A 19,420-nucleotide genomic window follows, 5' to 3' on the forward strand; every position below is an offset into this window, starting at 1 on the left:
TTGCTGCACACCCAGCTTAGTCATAGCATTCTTACTCTAGCTTTTTTTTAGATGCGATTTTTATTTATTCTTAAAAAGAAAAAAGATTTCTTCAGCACCTTTATTCTGAAGAGCTCTTAATTGCTGTACTTAGAACTTCTAAACAGTGAGCATTTGTCAAACGTAGAATAGCAGAATGAAGGGGTTGGACCTGGGGTGAGGAGGGCTGTCTCATGGTCTTCTTCGAGTGCTGGAGGGTGGGGGCTGCACGTCTCCTCGCTTCGGGGCCCACTGATAACTGACCTAAAAGTGTCTTTCTTTTTTTCTGGTGGGGGTTGAAAAAGCAATCTGTTTTGTACCCATAGCAGTGCACTTTAAACAGGAAGCCCCACTGGGGCCAGCCTTCTATGTGTCATTAAGTTTTTCAAGCCACATCCTACTTATCATCATGCACCCATGTCATCGTTCTTTTAAAAGGGTGCCAGTTGTGTGCTTAAGCACAAGGAGCTATGACCTGTGTTGTCATCCCTGACGCATGTCGTGTGTGTGACTTCGTGACATGTGGATGACTTTTGATCTCTGAAGGATCAGGAACCCAGTCTGTGGATCTTCATTCCCTCCCTGGGTGGTTTGGGTCTTGTTCTCTAGCCCACCCACCCAGGTATGATTAGGAATAAAGGAAAGCGCAAAGGAATTTTCCTCAAGGCCATGCCAAGCATTTCATCTTATATGAAAAAGAAAAGAGAAAGAGAGAGAGAGAGAGAGAGAGAGAGTGTGTGTGTGTATGTGTTGGCTAGATTTAGGTAGAAAACAGGCTGGTGAGAAGCGTAGAACTTGGTTAAAATTTCTAGCCAAAAGTAAGATTTTTAAAAAGATTTATTTCTGGATCCAGTCCCTGTTGCCCATTTCTATGAATAATCACCATTTGTTTTAATGTGAATAATAGCACAGAGCAAATTCAGCCCCCTGAGTTTTACCATTTTAAGCAATTGCTTTAGGCCCATGAGGCATGTACTATTTGTGAAGTTGCATGGGTAGTAATGGAAAAAACAACAATGACAGTAGTAACAGGTGACATTTATTGAACACTTGCAATGTGCCAGGCACTGTGCTGAGGGCATTACGTGCATTATTTCATTTAATCCTTACAAGAACTCTTTGAATTAGGTTGGTAATTATGCCCATTTTACAATTGAGGAAACTGAGGTTCAGAGAGGTCAAATAACTAGTCAGTGGAGGGGTCAGATTTTTCTTTTTTAAAAATTTATTTGTTTGTTTTTTAAGAGACAGGGTCTTGCTCTGTTACCCAGACTGGAGTGCAATGGTACAATCATAGCTCACTGTAGCCTTGAACTCCTGGGCTCAGGCGATCCTCCCAGCCCAGCCTCCCACGTAGCTGGGACTAGAGGCATGAGCCACTATGCCCGACTCATTTTTAAATGTTTTTTATAGAGATGACTGGGTGTGGTACCTCTAATCCCAGCACTTTGGGAGGCTGAGGCGGGCAGATTGCTTGAGCCCAGGAATTTGAGACCATCCTGGGCAACATGGAGAAACCCTGTGTCTACAAAAAATACAAAAATCAGCTGGATGTGGTGGTGTGTGCCTATAGTTCCACTTACTTGGGAGGCTGAGGTAGGAGAATCACTTGAGTCTGGGAAGTTGAGGCTGTAGTGACCTGTGACCACCGCACTCTAGCCTGGGCATCGGAGTGAGATTGTCTTTCAAAAAATTATTTATTTATTTATTTTTAAAAATAGAGACAGGATATTGCTGTGTTGCCCAGGCCCGTCTCGAACTTTTGGCCTCAAGTGATCCTCCTGACTCAACCTCCCGAAGTGTTGAGATTGTAGACATGTGCCACTGTGCCCAGCCTGAGATTCTGATTAGAGGAGCATGACTCTGGGTGTTGACTCATTTGGCTGTCCTACAGTGTGAGTGTGGAAAGCTGTCACTGGAGTACAGCAAGTCAGCACTATCAAGCCAGCCCTTGTCATTGTCAGGAGCTGCGGGAAGAGAGGTGTTTTGCATTGCTGCAGGGAACTGACCTCTTTTAGTCAGGGAAGTAGTTTGGGGCAGCAGAAAGCAGAACTTGCACCTGCTGGTAAGATCTGAGTGGTCACCGACAACCATCTCCGCAACCCCATTACCAGGGCAACAAAGATGGGCCCGGTGGTAGTGGTGGGCTCTGCCACATCTCTCTGTGCCTAAGAACCTTTGGCCACTGTTGCTCTGGCTTTGTCTTTCACCAATCCTAGTGTTCATATCCAGTGTACCAACCACTGAGGGCAGCTGTCCTGGAATCTCTCTCTCATCTCTGCCCATAATCAACTGCTTCTGGGCACAGTGCATGAGTTACATAGATGAGTGTGGGTAAGTTTCTCCTTTCTATGGGGGGAACATCCTTCTGGTCCAGTCTCAGGAGGGCATCCTATGTTATTTTTGTGATATTTTCCTAAGAGTTGTATAGCAAGTGCATCAAGACAACTTGTCTACCCCAGCTCCCTCTTGAGACCAGCAGAAACCATTTATCAACTGGCAGTTTACATAACCTCTCTGGGCCTCAATTTCCTCATATAAAATGAGGATAATAAATCGTATCTGCCTCATAGAATTGCTGTGGGGAGTAAAGAGTTCAAATATATCTGTCAGTGAAGGAAAAAAGAAAACAAAAACAAAAACAAAAACAAAGAGTTCAAATATATCTAGCTTTCAGACAGAACCAGGTATGCAGCCAGTGCCCAATAGGTGTATGAGTTTCTGTGGCCACTATAACAAATGACCACAAACTTAGTGGCTTAAAACAATACACATTTATTATTTTACAGTTCTGGAGGTCAGAAGTCTAAGATGAGGCCAGGCGTGGTGGCTCAAGCCTGTAATCTCAGCACTTTGGGAGGCCGAGGTGGCAGGATCACTTGAGGTCAGAAGTTCCAGACCAGCCTAGCCAACATGATGAAACCCCATCTCTACTGAAAATACAAAAATTAACCAGGCATGGTTGTGAGCGCCTGTAATCCCAGCTCCTCAGGAGACTGAGGCAGGAGAATCGCTTGAACCCAGGAGGTGGAGGTTGCAGTGAGCTGAGATAGTATCACTGCACTCCAGCCTGGGCAACAGAACACGACCCTGTTTCCAAAAAATAAAGTCCGGGATGAGTTTTACTGGTCTAAGATCAGTGTAGACAAGGCTGCACTCTCTGGAGGCTCTAGGGCAGAATCTGTTTCCTTGCCTTTTCCACCTTCTAGAGGTTGCCTGCATTCCTAGGCTTGTGGCCCCTTCCTCTGTGTTCAAAGCCATTGGTGTAACATCTTCAGATCTCTGTGACTCCGATCCTTGCTTCCATCTTATAAGGATCCTTGTGATTTCATTGTACCCATCCAGATACCCCAGAAGAATCTTTCCATCCCAAGATCCATAACTTAAATCCCATCTGCAAAGTCCCTTTGCCATGTGTGGTAATATATTCACAGCTTCCAGAGATTAGGACATGGGCATCTTTGGAAAGGGGAAGGGGGCATTATTTGACCTAACATCAAAAGCATGAGATGTTTTTGTAAAATGAAACAAATGTTGCAGCTTCCTAGTGCAGGTTCTTAGGCCCACCTGCTGGCCTCCTTGACGTTGGTTTTTCTCTACCTAGGTCTGTCCTGTCGGGTCTGGACTCCCCTGCCAAGACTAGCTCCATGGAAAAGAAACTTCTCATCAAAAGCAAAGAGCTACAAGACTCTCAGGACAAGTGTCACAAGGTATTTATTTCCGCAGCCGGCCTCCTTCTTTGCTCCAGGATCCTCCCGTCAGTATATGCCAAGGGATCCGCCCGGGGCCGCTGCTGGCTCTGAGCCGCCTGATCCGTAGAGAGTGAGGCACTCCTGCCCTCGCTGAAGTCGTGCCTCCAGCAGCTCAGAGGGAGATGAATTCGGGCCTTGCCGTTGCTGTAGATCCTTTAAATCTAAACCAGAGGAGGCCCTGGATTTAAACGGCCCGTTTCTCAGCATGACCCAGCCAGATGTCTGCTTCTTCCGGCAGGTGGCCTGGGTCCTCACCTGTGGCTGAGATACATCCCATCTGCTTTGAGTGATGCGAAGTCTCTCTTCCTAGTCTTTTAAAACTCCTGCTTATGTCACTGCGGCCACTGTGTTGATTACGCTCAACGTCTCTTAACATTCACTGTTCCTGCCCAGAGGCAACACTCTGGAAACTAATAAGTCACTGCTTGCCTGGGACTCCTAAGAGTGCAGACGAATAAATATCTCCTTGCCCTATCCTGGATTTGTCCTCTAGATCTTTGCAAGGAGATGGGGGGGATCAAGATGGATTTGGGATAAAATTAAAGTGACGTCTGCAAAACAAAACAAAAACAAAAGCAAACAGGTGAAAAATGATGATTGTGGCTTCCTTGCTAACTGGGTTAGAGAAGTGATCAAGTGTGAACCGGGACTTGAATGAGAGGAGTGACTTAGCATTTGGTGACTGTCCTTAACGAAGAACTGTGCGCTCCTGGGCGAAGAAACAATGGTATTTCCATCCCAACTTAACTTTTGGCGATTTAGCCTTAGCCCAGACTCGGAGGCTACTTGAGATGTGATTGCTCCTAACGAACCTCCACGGGCCTTTTTAACCTGTCGATGTGTTTATTTCAGATGGAGCAGGAAATGACCCGGTTACATCGGAGAGTGTCAGAGGTGGAGGCTGTGCTTAGTCAGAAGGAGGTGGAGCTGAAGGCCTCTGAGACTCAGAGATCCCTCCTGGAGCAGGACCTTGCTACCTACATCACAGAATGCAGTGTGAGCCTTCCCTGAAGCCCCCTTCCCTTGGAGGTGGCACTTCTTGTTGTGTGTGTCTCATCCTGTTTCATGATGGCTCCATGAGGCACATCACAGCCAATGGCAGAGAGTAGAGAAAGGGAGAGCACAAAAGCAAGATCTGTATTTTGCAGAGTAGTGAGAGCCAGGTGTGAGGTCCCCAAGAAATGAGATTGGACTCATTTCCAGCAGAAAGTGCAGGTAGACGGCTGGTACCACGGAGTCTGGAGATGGGAGTAATCCATCTTTGCTGCGGGTTGCAAAAGATCTTAACATCTCCCATCCCAACCTCTCTGGTCTGCGTTGTGTCTGACATGAGCAGCCTTGAGAACCGGACTCCCAACTATGTACAAGAAAATTTACTTTCAGTCTTCCTGACATCAGATTTTCCATTGGCCAGAACCAGTGTAGCGACAAGAAAATAGCCTTGAAAACCCAAACCCTCTGTCATTATTTACCATGTGACTTTCGTTTTTTCTTTCCTTCACAAGAGTAGACTGTCTTCTTCTCCATTGTCTTGTTAAATTTTTCATTCAGGTGTTTTTTTAATGTGCCCAATTAAACAGTCTTAAGAAGTTGAATCACACATTTCTAAAGTTTTTTTCACAAGGGAGAGGAAATCTATAGAACGTGGCTGATTAAGAATAACTGCTATGTTTCCATTCCAGACTTGGCTGCCTTTCAGTGGTGGGTGAAGTTATTCAGCTATGTATTTCAGATATAGATTTCATTGCCATTGAAGCATTAAGGGATTCTTATGGATGAAAGGTGTCCAGGAAAAATAAGCCAGGAGGTAGAAATAGACCACTTGGAGTCTTAAATGACAACTGGGCAGAGGATATGAAGTCATTGCTACTTTGAAAGAGGCATATGTACTTTAGGGCCCACAAATAACTGTAGAAAACACTTTGTAGCTTATCCACATGGTGATTGTAATAGCTACTGGGTCTTAATAGGTTTTAGTTCTGAACATGCAAGTAAGTATCTCCCAGGACAGTCGATGGTGGCAGGAGACAGGCTGAGGCAGTTTCTGGCTGGATCCCTAAGGTCACCAGGTTGGGATGATGTTTCTTGAACCAAGGGGTTTTACAGGATGGAAACCGGAATCAGCAACGAACTGGAAGTTGTCAACTGTGGTCCGTCACTCGAAACCGTCCTGGTGTCTGCAAAGCAGCTTGCAGCTCTCTTAATGAGTCTTTTCAAACAAAGCAGGATCCACAGGGCATCCCTATTAAAATTTTTGCTTTCTGCAGAGCTTAAAGCGAAGTTTGGAGCAAGCACGGATGGAGGTGTCCCAGGAGGATGACAAAGCACTCCAGCTTCTCCATGATATCAGAGAGCAGAGCCGGAAGCTCCAAGAAATCAAAGAGCAGGTAGGCCTGGTTGCCTGGGAGCACAGCGGCATCTCGGCTCGCTCGGACCTCTAATTTCAGGAGAGGCATGTTTGAGACAGAAACAGGAAGAAAGGGAGAGAGGGGCAGAGTGGAAGAGAGGCAGGTATATAGGTCATTCAGAAACTTTAGGTTTCTCATAATTTATATACATCATAGAATGCTTGTTCCAGCTCCTTTTGAAGCTGATACCCCATAATGTCTGCTTTTAAAAATAAAGATGTAGGTTTAGAGCAAGAGTGGGCAAACTTCAGCCTGTGGGGCAAAGCCGGTCCAACACCTATTTTCTGTGACCCACAAACTAAGAATGGGGTTTACATTTTTAAACAGTTGGGAAAAAAAATCAAAAGAAAAACAATATTTCATGACATTTGAAATTTATATGAAATTCAAATTTCAGTCTCCATAAATAAAGTGGTTTTTTTTTGGAACACAGCCATGCTTGGTAATTTACATATTGGCCCTGGCTGCTTTCAGGCTACACAGTCAGAGGTGAGTGGTTCTTACGGAGACCACGTGGCTGCAACGCTGAAACTACTTACTGTCTCTTTTTACAGCAAAAGTTTGCCAATCCCTGCTTTAGATGGTTAAAAAAATTAAATGTTTTCATAGCTTTTCAGATGCACTTTAAGTTTTTGAGCGAAGCCAGGCTAATTCATAGTTTTACTTGTAGAAAGAAATATTCTACAAGAGAAGTTCGAACCATTCTGGTCGAGTCAGGATTGACACTGCGTATCTGAGTGCAGAAAGCTGTCCCCTGTGTTTTCAGAAAGGAAAAGCAAGACCTTTAAAAACCTCACTCTTTTTTTTTCTTTCTTTCTAAATGGGTTTTCTTTCTAAATGGCTCATTTTCGTATTGCCTCATTGTTTCCTTTTTAGCATGGATTTTTGTGTCTTTTGAAAAACCGTAAATAGAGATTTTAATGAAGAGATGGGAATGAGCAATTGGAGAGCTGAACTATCAGCTGCCAGGCAACTCTCATTCACTTCAGAAAATCTAATGGAAACATTGAGGGAAATGAACATTTCTGTCTCTGGGTAGCACAAACTTAGCCATCTGGCTGGAGCTAATGCAAGAAACTCCTGCAAATAACTATATCCATTAATTACTGTTTAAAAAAAGAATTACTGTCTTTGGAGTTTTGTTGGCATAATATATTTATCATCTGAATATTTTAAAGTTGTGATCGGTTAATATTCTGTTGCTTGATAAAAACATTATAAATAAATGTGCATAGGAAGGAAACTCTGTAAAGGATTATCAGATCTCTGAATAATGCAGTCTTAGAGGTTTTGAAGGCTGCACATGGGCTTTGAGAAATCTGCTTTGACAGTTGACTCATGCTCCTTTTATCAACACAGTTTTCATCCTAAAAGGTTCAAGAGGTAGGAATCATTTTCTCCCATTAGTTCTACATACCTGGAAATTTACTTTTGGTGACATCCTGGGGAAATGAAAGCTGTGTTTGGCCACCAGAGGGAGCAGCTGGTGTCCATAGATTCCTTAGAAACGGAGTTATCAGGACATTTTGAAAAGGTCTATGTTGGTGGCCGAGTTCAAAGAAATGCCTTTTATGATTCCTACCACAGCTGGCATGCATGTGGAGTCTTAGATTTAATGACTGCTGAAAGTTCCATTGTGGGGAAAAAAACTTCATGGTTTCAGATTTCAGTTTTCATCGGAACAAGGATTTATTTTATGACTTTTGGTAAGTTTTGTGAGAGCAGGATGTTTGCAGACCAGGAGAAAGCTTTTAAGGCTTACAGTAAACTTTCAGTATTTGGTTTGTGGCATATTGATTTTTTCCAGACTTGGATTTATTCCCTGATCTTTCTCTTAAAAATCTAATTTTCTATATGGCTCTTTATTTTTATTTTTTTTTGAGATGGAGTCTCGCTCTGTCACTCAGGCTGGAGTGCAGTGGTGCGATTTTGGCTCACTGCAACCTCCATCTCCTGGGTTCAAGTGATTCTCCTGCCTCAGCCTCCTGAGTAGCTGGGACTACAGGTGCACACTACCACGCCCGGCTAATTTTTGTATTTTTAGTAGAGATGGGGTTTTACCATGTTGGTCAGGCTTGAACTCCTGACCTCATGATCTGCCTGCCTTGGTCTCCCAAAGTGCTGGGATTACAGGCGTGAGCCACCGCACCTGGCCGGCTCTTTATTTTTTTCAAAAATATTTTACTTCCACCTAGCTACCCCCTCTAGAGTATTTAGATTTGGTTTAAAGAAAAACACCTCAAAGTCTCATGTGAAATTTTGATTCCTAGATCATTACTAGCAATTTCAACTTCTTTCTTGCTCCCCTACTCAGGAAAGGAAACAAAAGTGTGGGTAACACAGAAGTCACTTGTGTTCCAGGGTTTCTGCGTGAATAGGATCATACCTGATCCCCACAAAATTCTGAAGCTCCATTCAGAAGACTTGTGTTAGGTGGGCCTTGAAACCTGTCTGTGTTTCCCCATCCTGAGATACCACAGCTATCTCTCAGCTGGTCGTGCAAACAGACCTGATGATCACCTTTCAGGTTTTTCCTGAAGCAGGGATTTGGTTAGCTGCTAAATTTACAGGATTTCCTTGAAGTATCCAGTACAATATCAAAGGATCCACAAATGAGTTAGAATTTTCTTTTGATGCTTATAGCAGGCTGGGTGCCCCGAGAGCTTGGAGAGCTGACAGAGTGGTTGCCTGGTTCCTGCCTTCCTCCCTCTTACGTGCTGACAGCTCAGGGAAGAGAGATGTTGGGGGGGAAGGAACAGACACTCTGTCCTCGCTCTTGACAAAACACAAAATTTACATTCCCTTCTTGCCAACATAAATTCAAGAAAGAAAAGGGAGCTTGAGGACAAAAGAAACTCAAGATTTGGTGTCGACGCCTGTAGCTAGGACTGGCTTTCCATTAGCTCTAGCAGGCATGGTAGCTAGGGACCCCTGTACTTTTAGGGTCTCATAACATGTTTTAATTTTTTCATCAGAAGAAAAAAGTTGGGCTTAGGTCAAAGACACTGTTTTCATAGATGATATTAATATTTTTGTATTTATAGGAGCACAATTGTAAAATGTAATTTTTATTTTTATGGAGGAAGTCAAGGAAGGCTCAGTGCTCACAGCTATGAAAGCCATAATATGGCTCTGGTTGAGGGGGTCTGGAAAAACCGATGTTCCATTTCACATACAGCTCATGTTCTGCCCTGTGAATTTATTTATTTATTTGAGATGGAGTCTTGCTCTGTCACCCAGGCTGGAGGGCAGTGGCGTAATCTCAGCTCAGTGCAACCTCTGCCTCCCAGGTTCAAGCAATTCTCCTGTCTCAGCCTTCCAAGTAACTGGGATTACAGGCGCCCACCATCATGCCCGGCTAATTTTTGTATATTTTGTAGAGATGGGGTTTCACCATGTTGGCCAGGCTGGTCTCGAACTCTTAACCTCAAGTGATCTGCCCTCCTTGGGCTCCCAAAGTGTTGGGATTACAGGCATGAACCACTGTGCCCGGCCTGCCTGTGAGTTTAGATAATTGGGAGCAGGTTATAAAGACCTTTGGTTATATAATCCAGCATCGCCTGCTTAGTATGCATGGCCCAGGAAACCTGTGTGCCCCAAGATTCTGAGGACTGACCTTCAGTAACAGTATGCTTTTGGGTGGGAGAGAGTGAAATGAGACCCTTGTTCCATTTTGGGCTGTTTTTTCCTTTCTCCTTTACAGATAATATAGGGAGGGGTGTGCTTGCATGGAAACCATCCAGTTTTCATAAGAGCAGCAGTTCCCCTTTAATATGCTCTGGGGGGGTCACCTGCTACAATGGAATAAAAGCTTTCCTTTATACCCTGTTATTTAAAAATTACAATTTATCAGTTAAAAGAATATCCTTGCTCAATCGATTATTTCTTGGGAGAAATATTCATATATTCCTCACCAATTATTTCTTGGGAGAATGGATCTCAGAGATGTTACTGAATATTGTGATTTTCAAAGACATTCTTGATTCAATTCCTTGTTCATTTCATTTTATATCTCTCTCGTCCTCACCCCACAAGTCACCTTGGATTACATAAGTGCTCATTCATAATCCTTATACTTAGCCTTGATTTTTGCTAACACAGAATATTTTTATACTTTGTCCAAAAGTTTTCAAAATCACTGGCCATTTCTTCTGGTAAACCCAATTCTGAGAAACTTGAATGTAAATGTTTTGATTTTAGAAATGCATTTTGGAAAAGGTTGGGCCGTTTGGATCACTTAAAGGGTTTGCCCAAGGGAACAGGAGAGTTCTTTCATTGGAATTTTTCTCACAAGTTATTTTGACCGAAGCCAGTATTTTGTGACTCTTCCAAATTTCAGGGTAACTTGCATTGCAGGAGCAATGTTACGGTCATCATTCAGTTTTGGGCCCAGAAAAATTAATGGTGAGAAACTGACATGATGAGTTTCACCTTCCAGAATTCTTTCCACTGAGATTTTCAATTACCCTCTTGTGCTGTCTGAAAGGTTAATTTGAAAACTAGTACCATATCTAATTTGTGTTAGGAGCACATGACTTCTAAAGGACAAATCTATATAAATGATTACCCTTGGCGGAAAACTACATGTAAGCGGTTTATCCTTGTTGTTTAAAGAACATCCCTTTCGGCTCTCCTGTTAGGCCTTAAGGGTCTGTGCATATTGTATGGTGTGATTTGCATGTGTGTTCCCAGTGGTTTTACTAATGACATATGCTCTACATTGAAACAGTCTTTTGTTTTGTTTTTGTTTTTGTTTTTTGTTTTTTCTTTTGAGACAGAATCTTGCTCTGTCACCCAGGCTGAAGTGCAGTGGTGTGATCTCGGCTCACTGCAACCTCCGCCTCCCGGGTCCAAGCGATTCTTCTGCCTCAGCCTCCTGAGTAGCTGGGATTACAGGCACCCACCACCATGCCTGGCTAGTTTTTGTGTTTTTAGTAGAGACGGAATATCACCATGTTGGCCATGCTGGTCTCGAATTCCTGACCCCGTGATCCGCCCGCCTCAGCCTCCCTAAGTGCTGGGATTACAGGCATGAGCCACCACACCCGGCCAAAACAGTTTTAAGGTTTAATTTTTTTTTCTTCCTCGTCTTCACCCCACACTTCTCGCCTTTGCCTACTTAGTGCCTCATTCTGGGTCCATCTTTCTACTCCCCTTGTCTCTAGGTCTGTAGGTCTTTTCTTTTTCTTTTTTTTTTAATTTTTTTTTATTTTTGAGATGGAGTCTTGCCCTGTTACCCAGGCTAGAGTGCAGTGGCGTGATCTCGGCTCACTGCAACCTCTGCCTCCCAGGTTCAAGCGATTTTCCTGCCTCAGCCTGCTGAGTAGCTGGGGCTTTAGGCCCGCACCACCACACCCAGCTAATTTTTATATTTTTAGTAGAGAGAGGATTTCACCATGTTGACCGGGCTGGTTTTGAACTCCGACCTCAGGTGATCCAACCACCTTGGCCTCCCAAAGTTTTGGGATTACAGGTGTGAGCCACCTTGCCCGGCCAGGTCTTTTCTTTGCCAATCTCTCTTCACTGTGCATCTTCCCTGTGTGGTTAATACTCTTCCATCCTCACTGCCTGTTTATTCTTTTCAGAGTTCTAAAGTTCACTTTTATTCCATTGCCTGCTCTTTAGGAGTACCAGGCTCAAGTGGAAGAAATGAGGTTGATGATGAATCAGTTGGAAGAGGACCTTGTCTCAGCAAGAAGACGGAGTGATCTCTACGAATCTGAGCTGAGAGAGTCTCGGCTCGCTGCTGAAGAATTCAAGCGGAAAGCGACAGAATGTCAGCATAAACTGTTGAAGGTAGTCAGCCACCCTCCAGGAGGGTGCTTTTTGGGTAAAATCATATATGATCTTAGCAAGAAAAAGGAGAACCTAGTTTAATGAGAAACAACCTAGTTTGAGAAATAGTAGGATACCTTGGAAAACCCTTGGTCTTTATTTACAGAAGATAACATTCTTATTTACTATTATTATCTTGGTCACAGAGACCAAGTAGTCTATACGACTTTTAGGTTGTTGAGATTTCCCAATATGTTGTATCTTTTTAATTACAGGCTAAGGATCAAGGGAAGCCTGAAGTGGGAGAATATGCGAAACTGGAGAAGGTATACTTTCCATGATTGGTTTTGCTGTTAATATTTTGGGTAGATAACATTTTTCATGTTATTGTCAGTGGTCCATCATTGATGAAGAGTATTCTTAATGAATAGAGACCTCTCTTCGAGGCTTATTTTGATAGTCCACCTTTGGGTGACAACATTTAACTATGGCTCTAAATTAGGTAAAAGACGGCTCATTTTTGTCATGCCTGCCCACAGCAACAAACCCAGACACTTAGTAAAACATACATGAAAATTGTTATTGTTTTAACGCACTGAGCGACTTTCTCTTTTTGCCATTTGTGTGTTGCTGGTCCTACATACATCGTCAACATGGAGCTTTGCACTGGGACAAAGTCTTCCCTGAGAGGCCACTGTTCTTCCTCTTCCTTAGTAGGTTCTGGAAACCCAAAGAAAAGGACCCCATAGAAACCTCAAGAGAATAGGACTGCAATAAATGTAGCAAGATGTTAATGCCGATTTGCCTTTTGCTTTATTTCCTGGAATTTCAATTATAGATCAATGCTGAGCAGCAGCTCAAAATTCAGGAGCTCCAAGAGAAACTGGAGAAGGTAAGCCCGAGGTGATTTTTCAGGAACTTACCCCCCCACCCCACCTCCTTTCCAAACATCTTTCTTTGCCTTGTCCCAGAGCATGAAAGATGAAAGAAACAGAATTAGTCACCCAGCGCTGAGGAAAATGAAGGGGGAGTGAGCGATTACCTGAAAATATCAGAGTTCTGAATATAGTTTTTCCTTTTGAGACATGTCAGCAGTGTTTATTTTTAAAAACCAAGCTGTGTGAGACTCTCAAGTAAAAGTTCTAATTATACTACGACAGAACCCAAGAGGCCTGCATCTCTCGCTTCAGGGGGCCTGGCACCTCATTTATGCACATTTGTAAGAGAAGCAGTTCCCCACCCAGACTGCTTTCCGCCAGCGGGAGGCCTGCCCTGCAGAAGGCTGGAGGAGCCTTGGGGTTGTCACGTGATTGGGAAGGGGCGTGAGTTTGGTTTATAGCATCCTGCAAAGTTTGTGCTAATGGCCCTCCTTTTATTTAATTGTTTAATTATTTAATTAAAAAAAAATTTTTTTGAGACGGAGTCTTGCTCTGTTGCCCAGGCTGGAGTACAGTGGTACGATCTTGGCTCATTGCAACCTCTGCCTCCTGGGTTCAAGGGATTCTCCTGCCTCAGCCCCCAGAATAGCTGGGATTACAGGCATGCGCCACCACACCCGGCTAATTTTTGTATTTTTAGTAGACACAGGGTTTCACCATGTTCGTCAGGCTGGTCTCGAACTCCTGACCTCAGGTGATCTGCATGCCTCGGCATCCCAAAATGCTGGGATTGTAGGCACGAGCCACTGCGCCTGGCCAACTTATTTAACTTTTTTGAGACAGGGTCTCACTCTGTCACCTAGGCTGGAGTGCAGGGCATGATCATGGCTCACTGCAGCCTTGACTTCACAGGCTCAGGTGATCCTCCCACCTCCACCTCCAGAGTAGCTGGGACCACAGGTGTGCACCACTATGCCCAGCTGATTTTCTGTATTTTCTGTAGAGATAGGATTTTGCCATGTTGCCCAGGCTGGTCTCAAACACCTGGACTCAAGTGATCCACCTGCCATTGCTTCCCAAGATGCTGGGATTACAGGCATGAACCACTGTACCTGACCATTTGATCTTGTTTTTAAAATTTTTATTAATTTTTTCCCTAGCTTCATTAAGGTATAGTTGGCAAATAATAATTGCATAAACTTGTGGTATGCAATGTGATGTATACACACACACACACACACACACACACACACACACACACACACACACACATTGTGAAGTGATTAAGTCAAGCCAGCTGACAGATCCATCACCTTACATTCTTCTTATGTTTTTTGTGGTGAGAACATTTAAGAGCAATTTTCAGGCCCTTCCTTTAGTTGAACACTGGAAATGCTTAATGGAAGGGCCAGAATGAATGTGGCTCTGGGACATACCTTTGGCATTGAGAATGTTTGTGAATGTGTTTGCTGGCTTGGTTTAATAGAGCTCCTCCTCCTCCTCCTTCTTTTTTAAAATTGTGGTAAAAAACCCACATAACATTAAATTACCATGTTAACCATCTTTAAGTGTACAGTTCAGTTGTGCTAAGTTTATTCCCATTACTGGGCAGTGGATTTCTGGAACGTTTTTGTCTTGTTACACTGAAACTCGATAACCACCAAATATGAATTCCTCTCATCCCCCTCACCTTCTACTTTCTGTTTCTATGATTTTGACTACTTTATGTACCTCATATAACTGGAATCATCCAGTGTTTGTCCTTTTGTGACTGGCTTATTTCATTTAGCATAATGTCCTAAAGTTGCATTCATGTGGTAGCATGTATCAGAATTTCCTTCCTTCTTAAGGTGGAATCATATTCTATTTTATAGATATACTGCTTTTTGCTTATCCACTCTTTGCCCCCTGCTTCCTTATTCTTGAGCTCTCTAATGAAAGCCCTCATGGCCCTCTTTAGCCAGAAGCTTGTGAGAGGATGCACGTCTCCATCTAGAACTGTGCTCTCCAATCAAAGTGTGAGGGAGCCGCAAATATTACTCACAGATGTAATTTAAAAATTTCCAGTACCCACATTTAAAAACAGCAAAAACAGGCCAGGCCTGGTGGCTCACACCTATAATCCCAGCACTTTGGGAGGCTGAGGCGGGCAGATCACCTGAGGTCAGGAGTTCGAGACCAGCCTGACCAACATGGTGAAACCCTGTCTCTACTAAAAATACAAAATTAGCTGGACGTGGTGGCGCATGCCTGTAATCCTAGCTACTTGGGAGGCTGAGGCGGGAGAATCACTTGAACCTCAGGAGGCGGAGGTTGTGGCGAGCTGAGATTGCACCATTGCACTCCAGCCTGGGCAACAAGAGCAAACTGTGTCTCAAAAAAAAACAAAAAGCTTTTTTACCTCGTTGCACTTCTGAGAGCAGGATGGGTCACCAGCAGCTGTACTGGAGCCACCCGCGAAAATTCGGCCAGGGTTCTCGCTCTTGTCGCGTGTGTTCAAACCGGCACGGTCTGATCCGGAAATATGGCCTCAATATGTGCCGCCAGTGTTTCCGTCAGTACGCGAAGGATATCGGTTTCATTAAGTTGGACTAAATGATCTTCCTTCAAAGGATTATCCAAGGCATCTACTCAGTGAAAAACCATGATAGTTCTTTGTACATAAAATAAACATTTGAAAAAAAAAAAAAAAAAAAAAAACAAAAAACAAAAAACAAAAAAACCAAACAAACAATAAAAACAGCAAAAACAGGCGAAATCATTTGAATGATATATTTGTTTTAACTCAGTATATCTCAATATTTCCCATAGGAAAATTAACAAATGAGATAATTAAAATAAGGAGAAAATTAATGCTTCAAGGCAAATACATTGATATCTGGGTAGATCAGTCCATTTAGATCTTTCTATTTCCATTCACTATCTTGCATCGAATCGAAGATGCTAATGATTGTCAGATACACCATTATCTTACATACCCCAAGAAAGAAAAATGCATCAATTTTAATTGTAGGATGCATTTCAAATTCAGTGATGTTAAAAAAAGTGCACCTTAGAATAATGAAATTATTAATGATTGTGTATTTGTTTTGACAAATGGTAAACTCAGTATTACCTGCTTTTTTTATTTAGGACACTGTCACTATCTTTTTTTTTTTTTTAGATGATACTTTAAGTTCTGGGATACGTGTGCAGAATGTACTGTCACCATCTTTTTCCATGAATAAATTTGGCCACTTATCTCCTTTTCCTCCTCTCTTCCTAGGCTGTAAAAGCCAGCACCGAGGCCACCGAGCTGCTGCAGAATATCCGCCAGGCAAAGGAGCGAGCCGAGAGGGAGCTGGAGAAGCTGCAGAACCGAGAGGATTCTTCTGAAGGCATCAGAAAGAAGCTGGTAGAAGCCGAGGTGAGCAGGGAACCTCCAGCCCAGGCCCCAGCGGCCTTGGCCTTTGGCTGTGCCCAAGGAAAGAAACTGCCAGACTATCCCTGGCTTATGTTTGACCAAGCTGTTTTCCCTTCTGAAGATCCCTTTGAAACCTGAGGCTGGGAATCATTTCCCCCTAGGGGAAAGAAAGATTTGTCAGAGCAGCTTCAAGTAGAAAGATGTCTTCATAGAAGCTTTTTCTTTCTGTTTATTTTCCTCTGACCTACTCACTAATCTGGGAGAATTTTTATTTTTATAGGTTAACCGAAGCTCCATCACTGGGTTTTTCTTTCTCTTCCCTCTGTTTTTTCCTCGTCTTTCCCCTCCGTGATATTAATAGCATATTAATTTTCAAGATTTCACCTATTACCTGCGTGTCAATGACTCTCAGATCTATATTTTTGGGCCTCTTCTCTACTTCAAATTCTTTGTTGTTGTTGTTGTTGTTGTTGTTGAAATCATTTGTATAATTTTACCAGAACCACATGAGTGCCTTTTCATCGTAAAAAACTTAGTACAGAAGAATACAGGATAAAAAGCGATTATTCGCCTTTACTCATATCTGCCTCCTCTGCCCCTTGGTGTTTGTCCCACAGAAGGGGCATGCCATAGTCGATTTCACCCTCCTCCTATTGCTGGGTCTTTTGCTTTCCTATTGCTTGGTCTTTTTCTTGGTGTGAACCTCCTGGTACATGTCTCTTTCGGGCCATCCTCACCCACATTCGTCTGCATTTCCCCCGGCTCCTCTAAATTCCACCTGAGTGTCTGAATGGTGCATCAGATTTAGAATGAACTCAGTCTCTTCCCCGGCAAGCTCGGTTTCCCTTCTCACTTTCCTCATGCCAGGCAGGGCCACCATCATTCATCTGGTCATTCCAGGCTTGCAACCTTGGTATCCTTTCCTTTTCTCTGGACCCCGCTATTCAGTGAGTCCTTCCGTCCTGTAAATGCAACCATGCATCTCCTGTTCATCTCCTGCTTCCCATTTCTGTAGCCCTCCTTGTAGTTGAAGCCCTCTCCTCTTAGCTGAGCAAATCTAATAATTTCTTGGCCATCTGCCTCCAGCTTCTCCTTCCTTCCAGCTAGTTCACACAGTGAAAGATTCATGGACCTCAAGAACCAGATTTCTCAGCATTCCCTGCCCCATCCCAAACCTTTCAGGGTTCCATAATGCCCAGGTGTACCCCTGAGCCTGGTACCTGAAACCCTCAACCTTTGACCTTTCTGCTTTTCACCTGCCCTCCCCCTGAAACGTGCTGTGCTGTAGCCATTCCAGGCTTCGCTTGGGGCCCAAGCTGGCTCTTGACCACTGCTGTGTTTCTGCTAATGTGTCTCCTTTTGTCTGAAACATTTCCCCCTCCTCTCCTATCCTTCCTACTGCAAAACACCATATACCACCCCCCTCCAGAGCTCACGCCTCTCTGATGTCTCTGCTCAACTGTCCAATTAAAAGTCCTCTGTCCTGCCTGCAACCTCCTGCAGCACTTTGTACCTCTTTGCTTTATGGTTCTTCCTCATCTTAACCTATATTATGATTATTTATGTTTATCTTATCTCCTCCAAGGGCAGGAATGATGCCATCTTCCTCTGTATTTTCCGTGATGCCTAGTGTGGCACTTTGCAGATAGTAGGTGCTTGGTAAATATTTGAATGAATGAATGCACTTTTGTAACCTACACAACTGAGTACCTGGATTATAGAGTCTTATTTTCTCTACTGTTGCTTTGGGTGCCTGAGGCTTTTCTTCCTGACTCGAGTGTATGCTTCTTGAGGGCTCTTTCCCTCGGTGCAGGTGTTATGCCCATAGCAGTTACTCCATTAAAACTCTCTGATTGATTCATGATCTACAGGAACGTCGCCATTCTCTGGAGAACAAGGTAAAGAGACTAGAGACCATGGAGCGTAGAGAAAACAGACTGAAGGATGACATCCAGACAAAATCCCAACAGATCCAGCAGATGGCTGATAAAATTCTGGTGAGCAGGAATGAAAGTTGCAAAGTTAAAAGATAACAGGTTAGAGGTTGCAAAGGGAAGGGGGTTAGAAGAAGAATTATCCGCCACAATGAGGGAGGTATCTCCAAGTAGATGAATTAAGTGAGGTGGTTTCAGCATATACCACATCGTAGAGTAGTATGAATAACCAAATAACGGACATTTCAGCACTGGTAACAGATCTGTAAATATAATTTTTTCCTCTTTTTGCTACAGCCTGGCTTTTTTTTTGTTTAAAGTAGAATGTGCATCTATCATTTTCAGTACATTTTTATAGGAGTGTTGACATATTTCTATCAGCAGAGCTTTGAATAGCCATCAACTTTGCAATGACAATTTAAAGAGCTGTAGGGGTTTAGAACTTTAAGACCGAAATTTGGATTCTTGCTTTTAGAGAAGAAAGCAATTAGTCATACAGAATTGTTTTGCTAGGAGTAGTATTTGTCATAGATCCATGTTCACCCACTCACTTTCTCTGCTACAGTTGGTTATTATTATTATTATTTTTTCAATTTCCTTAGATATAGCAGGTCTTTTTTTAGGGCCTATAGTCATCCTGATTCTGTCTCAGGCTCTGATGACCAAATTAACTTGATCAAGGAAGACTCGGGTGGTGTTTGCAGATGTGTTGACGTTTTGCCCCTGCCAGGGTGGAAGACAGCACCTCCTTTGAAGGGCTCTCCTTGGACCTCAGTCCCACAGCCAGAAATTTGACATCATGTTTGAGACTCAAGAATGACTTGGAGTCCATTCCTGTCCCACCTGGGGAGAGACTCTGAAGTCATTGGTCATTCCTCTCCACCCTAAGGAGGCAAGGTGGTGAGCAGGGTACTTCATCTCTCTCTCTTCACATCACTTCTGGGAAATGAGTCACCAGCAACTATTGGAATTCCAGAGTGGCCAACTTATAGGTCTATACTTAATACCAAATCAAACTGTTTACAACTTTACATTTCTGTTTGTGTATATTTATAAATATATGGATGTTCTCGAATCAACAGGTAAAAGAAAAATGGGTTAAATTGTTTTGCTATGACACCCAGTCTTTGTATATATGTCTGCACACAAAGACAGATGTGACTGTTAGTCTGCCCTTTCTGTTCTCTTGTTCCGTCATCAAAGTTTCTCTTGGCTATTGTCAAGTGTTTGAATTTTATCATGAGCATAAAAT

At 43.2% G+C, this 19,420-nt stretch overlaps 2 protein-coding genes across 3 annotated transcripts in view; both read left to right on the forward strand.

Moving 5' to 3' along the window:
- The window catches only part of CIT (citron rho-interacting serine/threonine kinase), a 205,349-nt gene that overhangs the window by 100,999 nt on the left and 84,930 nt on the right, over positions 1–19,420 (forward strand). For both annotated transcript variants that reach the window (XM_010368276.2, XM_030939374.1), the window contains exons 11-18: positions 3,623–3,728; positions 4,623–4,766; positions 6,038–6,157; positions 11,804–11,974; positions 12,229–12,279; positions 12,792–12,845; positions 16,097–16,237; positions 18,106–18,231. In XM_010368276.2, coding sequence (XP_010366578.2) covers positions 3,623–3,728; positions 4,623–4,766; positions 6,038–6,157; positions 11,804–11,974; positions 12,229–12,279; positions 12,792–12,845; positions 16,097–16,237; positions 18,106–18,231 — 913 coding nt within the window. The remainder of the gene's footprint in view (positions 1–3,622; positions 3,729–4,622; positions 4,767–6,037; positions 6,158–11,803; positions 11,975–12,228; positions 12,280–12,791; positions 12,846–16,096; positions 16,238–18,105; positions 18,232–19,420) is intronic.
- LOC115899996 (40S ribosomal protein S29) lies at positions 15,214–15,553 on the forward strand. Its single transcript, XM_030939376.1, has one exon. The coding sequence runs from the start codon at positions 15,256–15,258 to the stop codon at positions 15,424–15,426; it is 171 nt and encodes a 56-aa protein (XP_030795236.1). The 5' UTR covers positions 15,214–15,255; the 3' UTR covers positions 15,427–15,553.

This window comes from Rhinopithecus roxellana, chromosome 10 (assembly GCF_007565055.1).
Source record: "Rhinopithecus roxellana isolate Shanxi Qingling chromosome 10, ASM756505v1, whole genome shotgun sequence".
Taxonomy (NCBI): Eukaryota; Metazoa; Chordata; class Mammalia; order Primates; family Cercopithecidae; genus Rhinopithecus; species Rhinopithecus roxellana.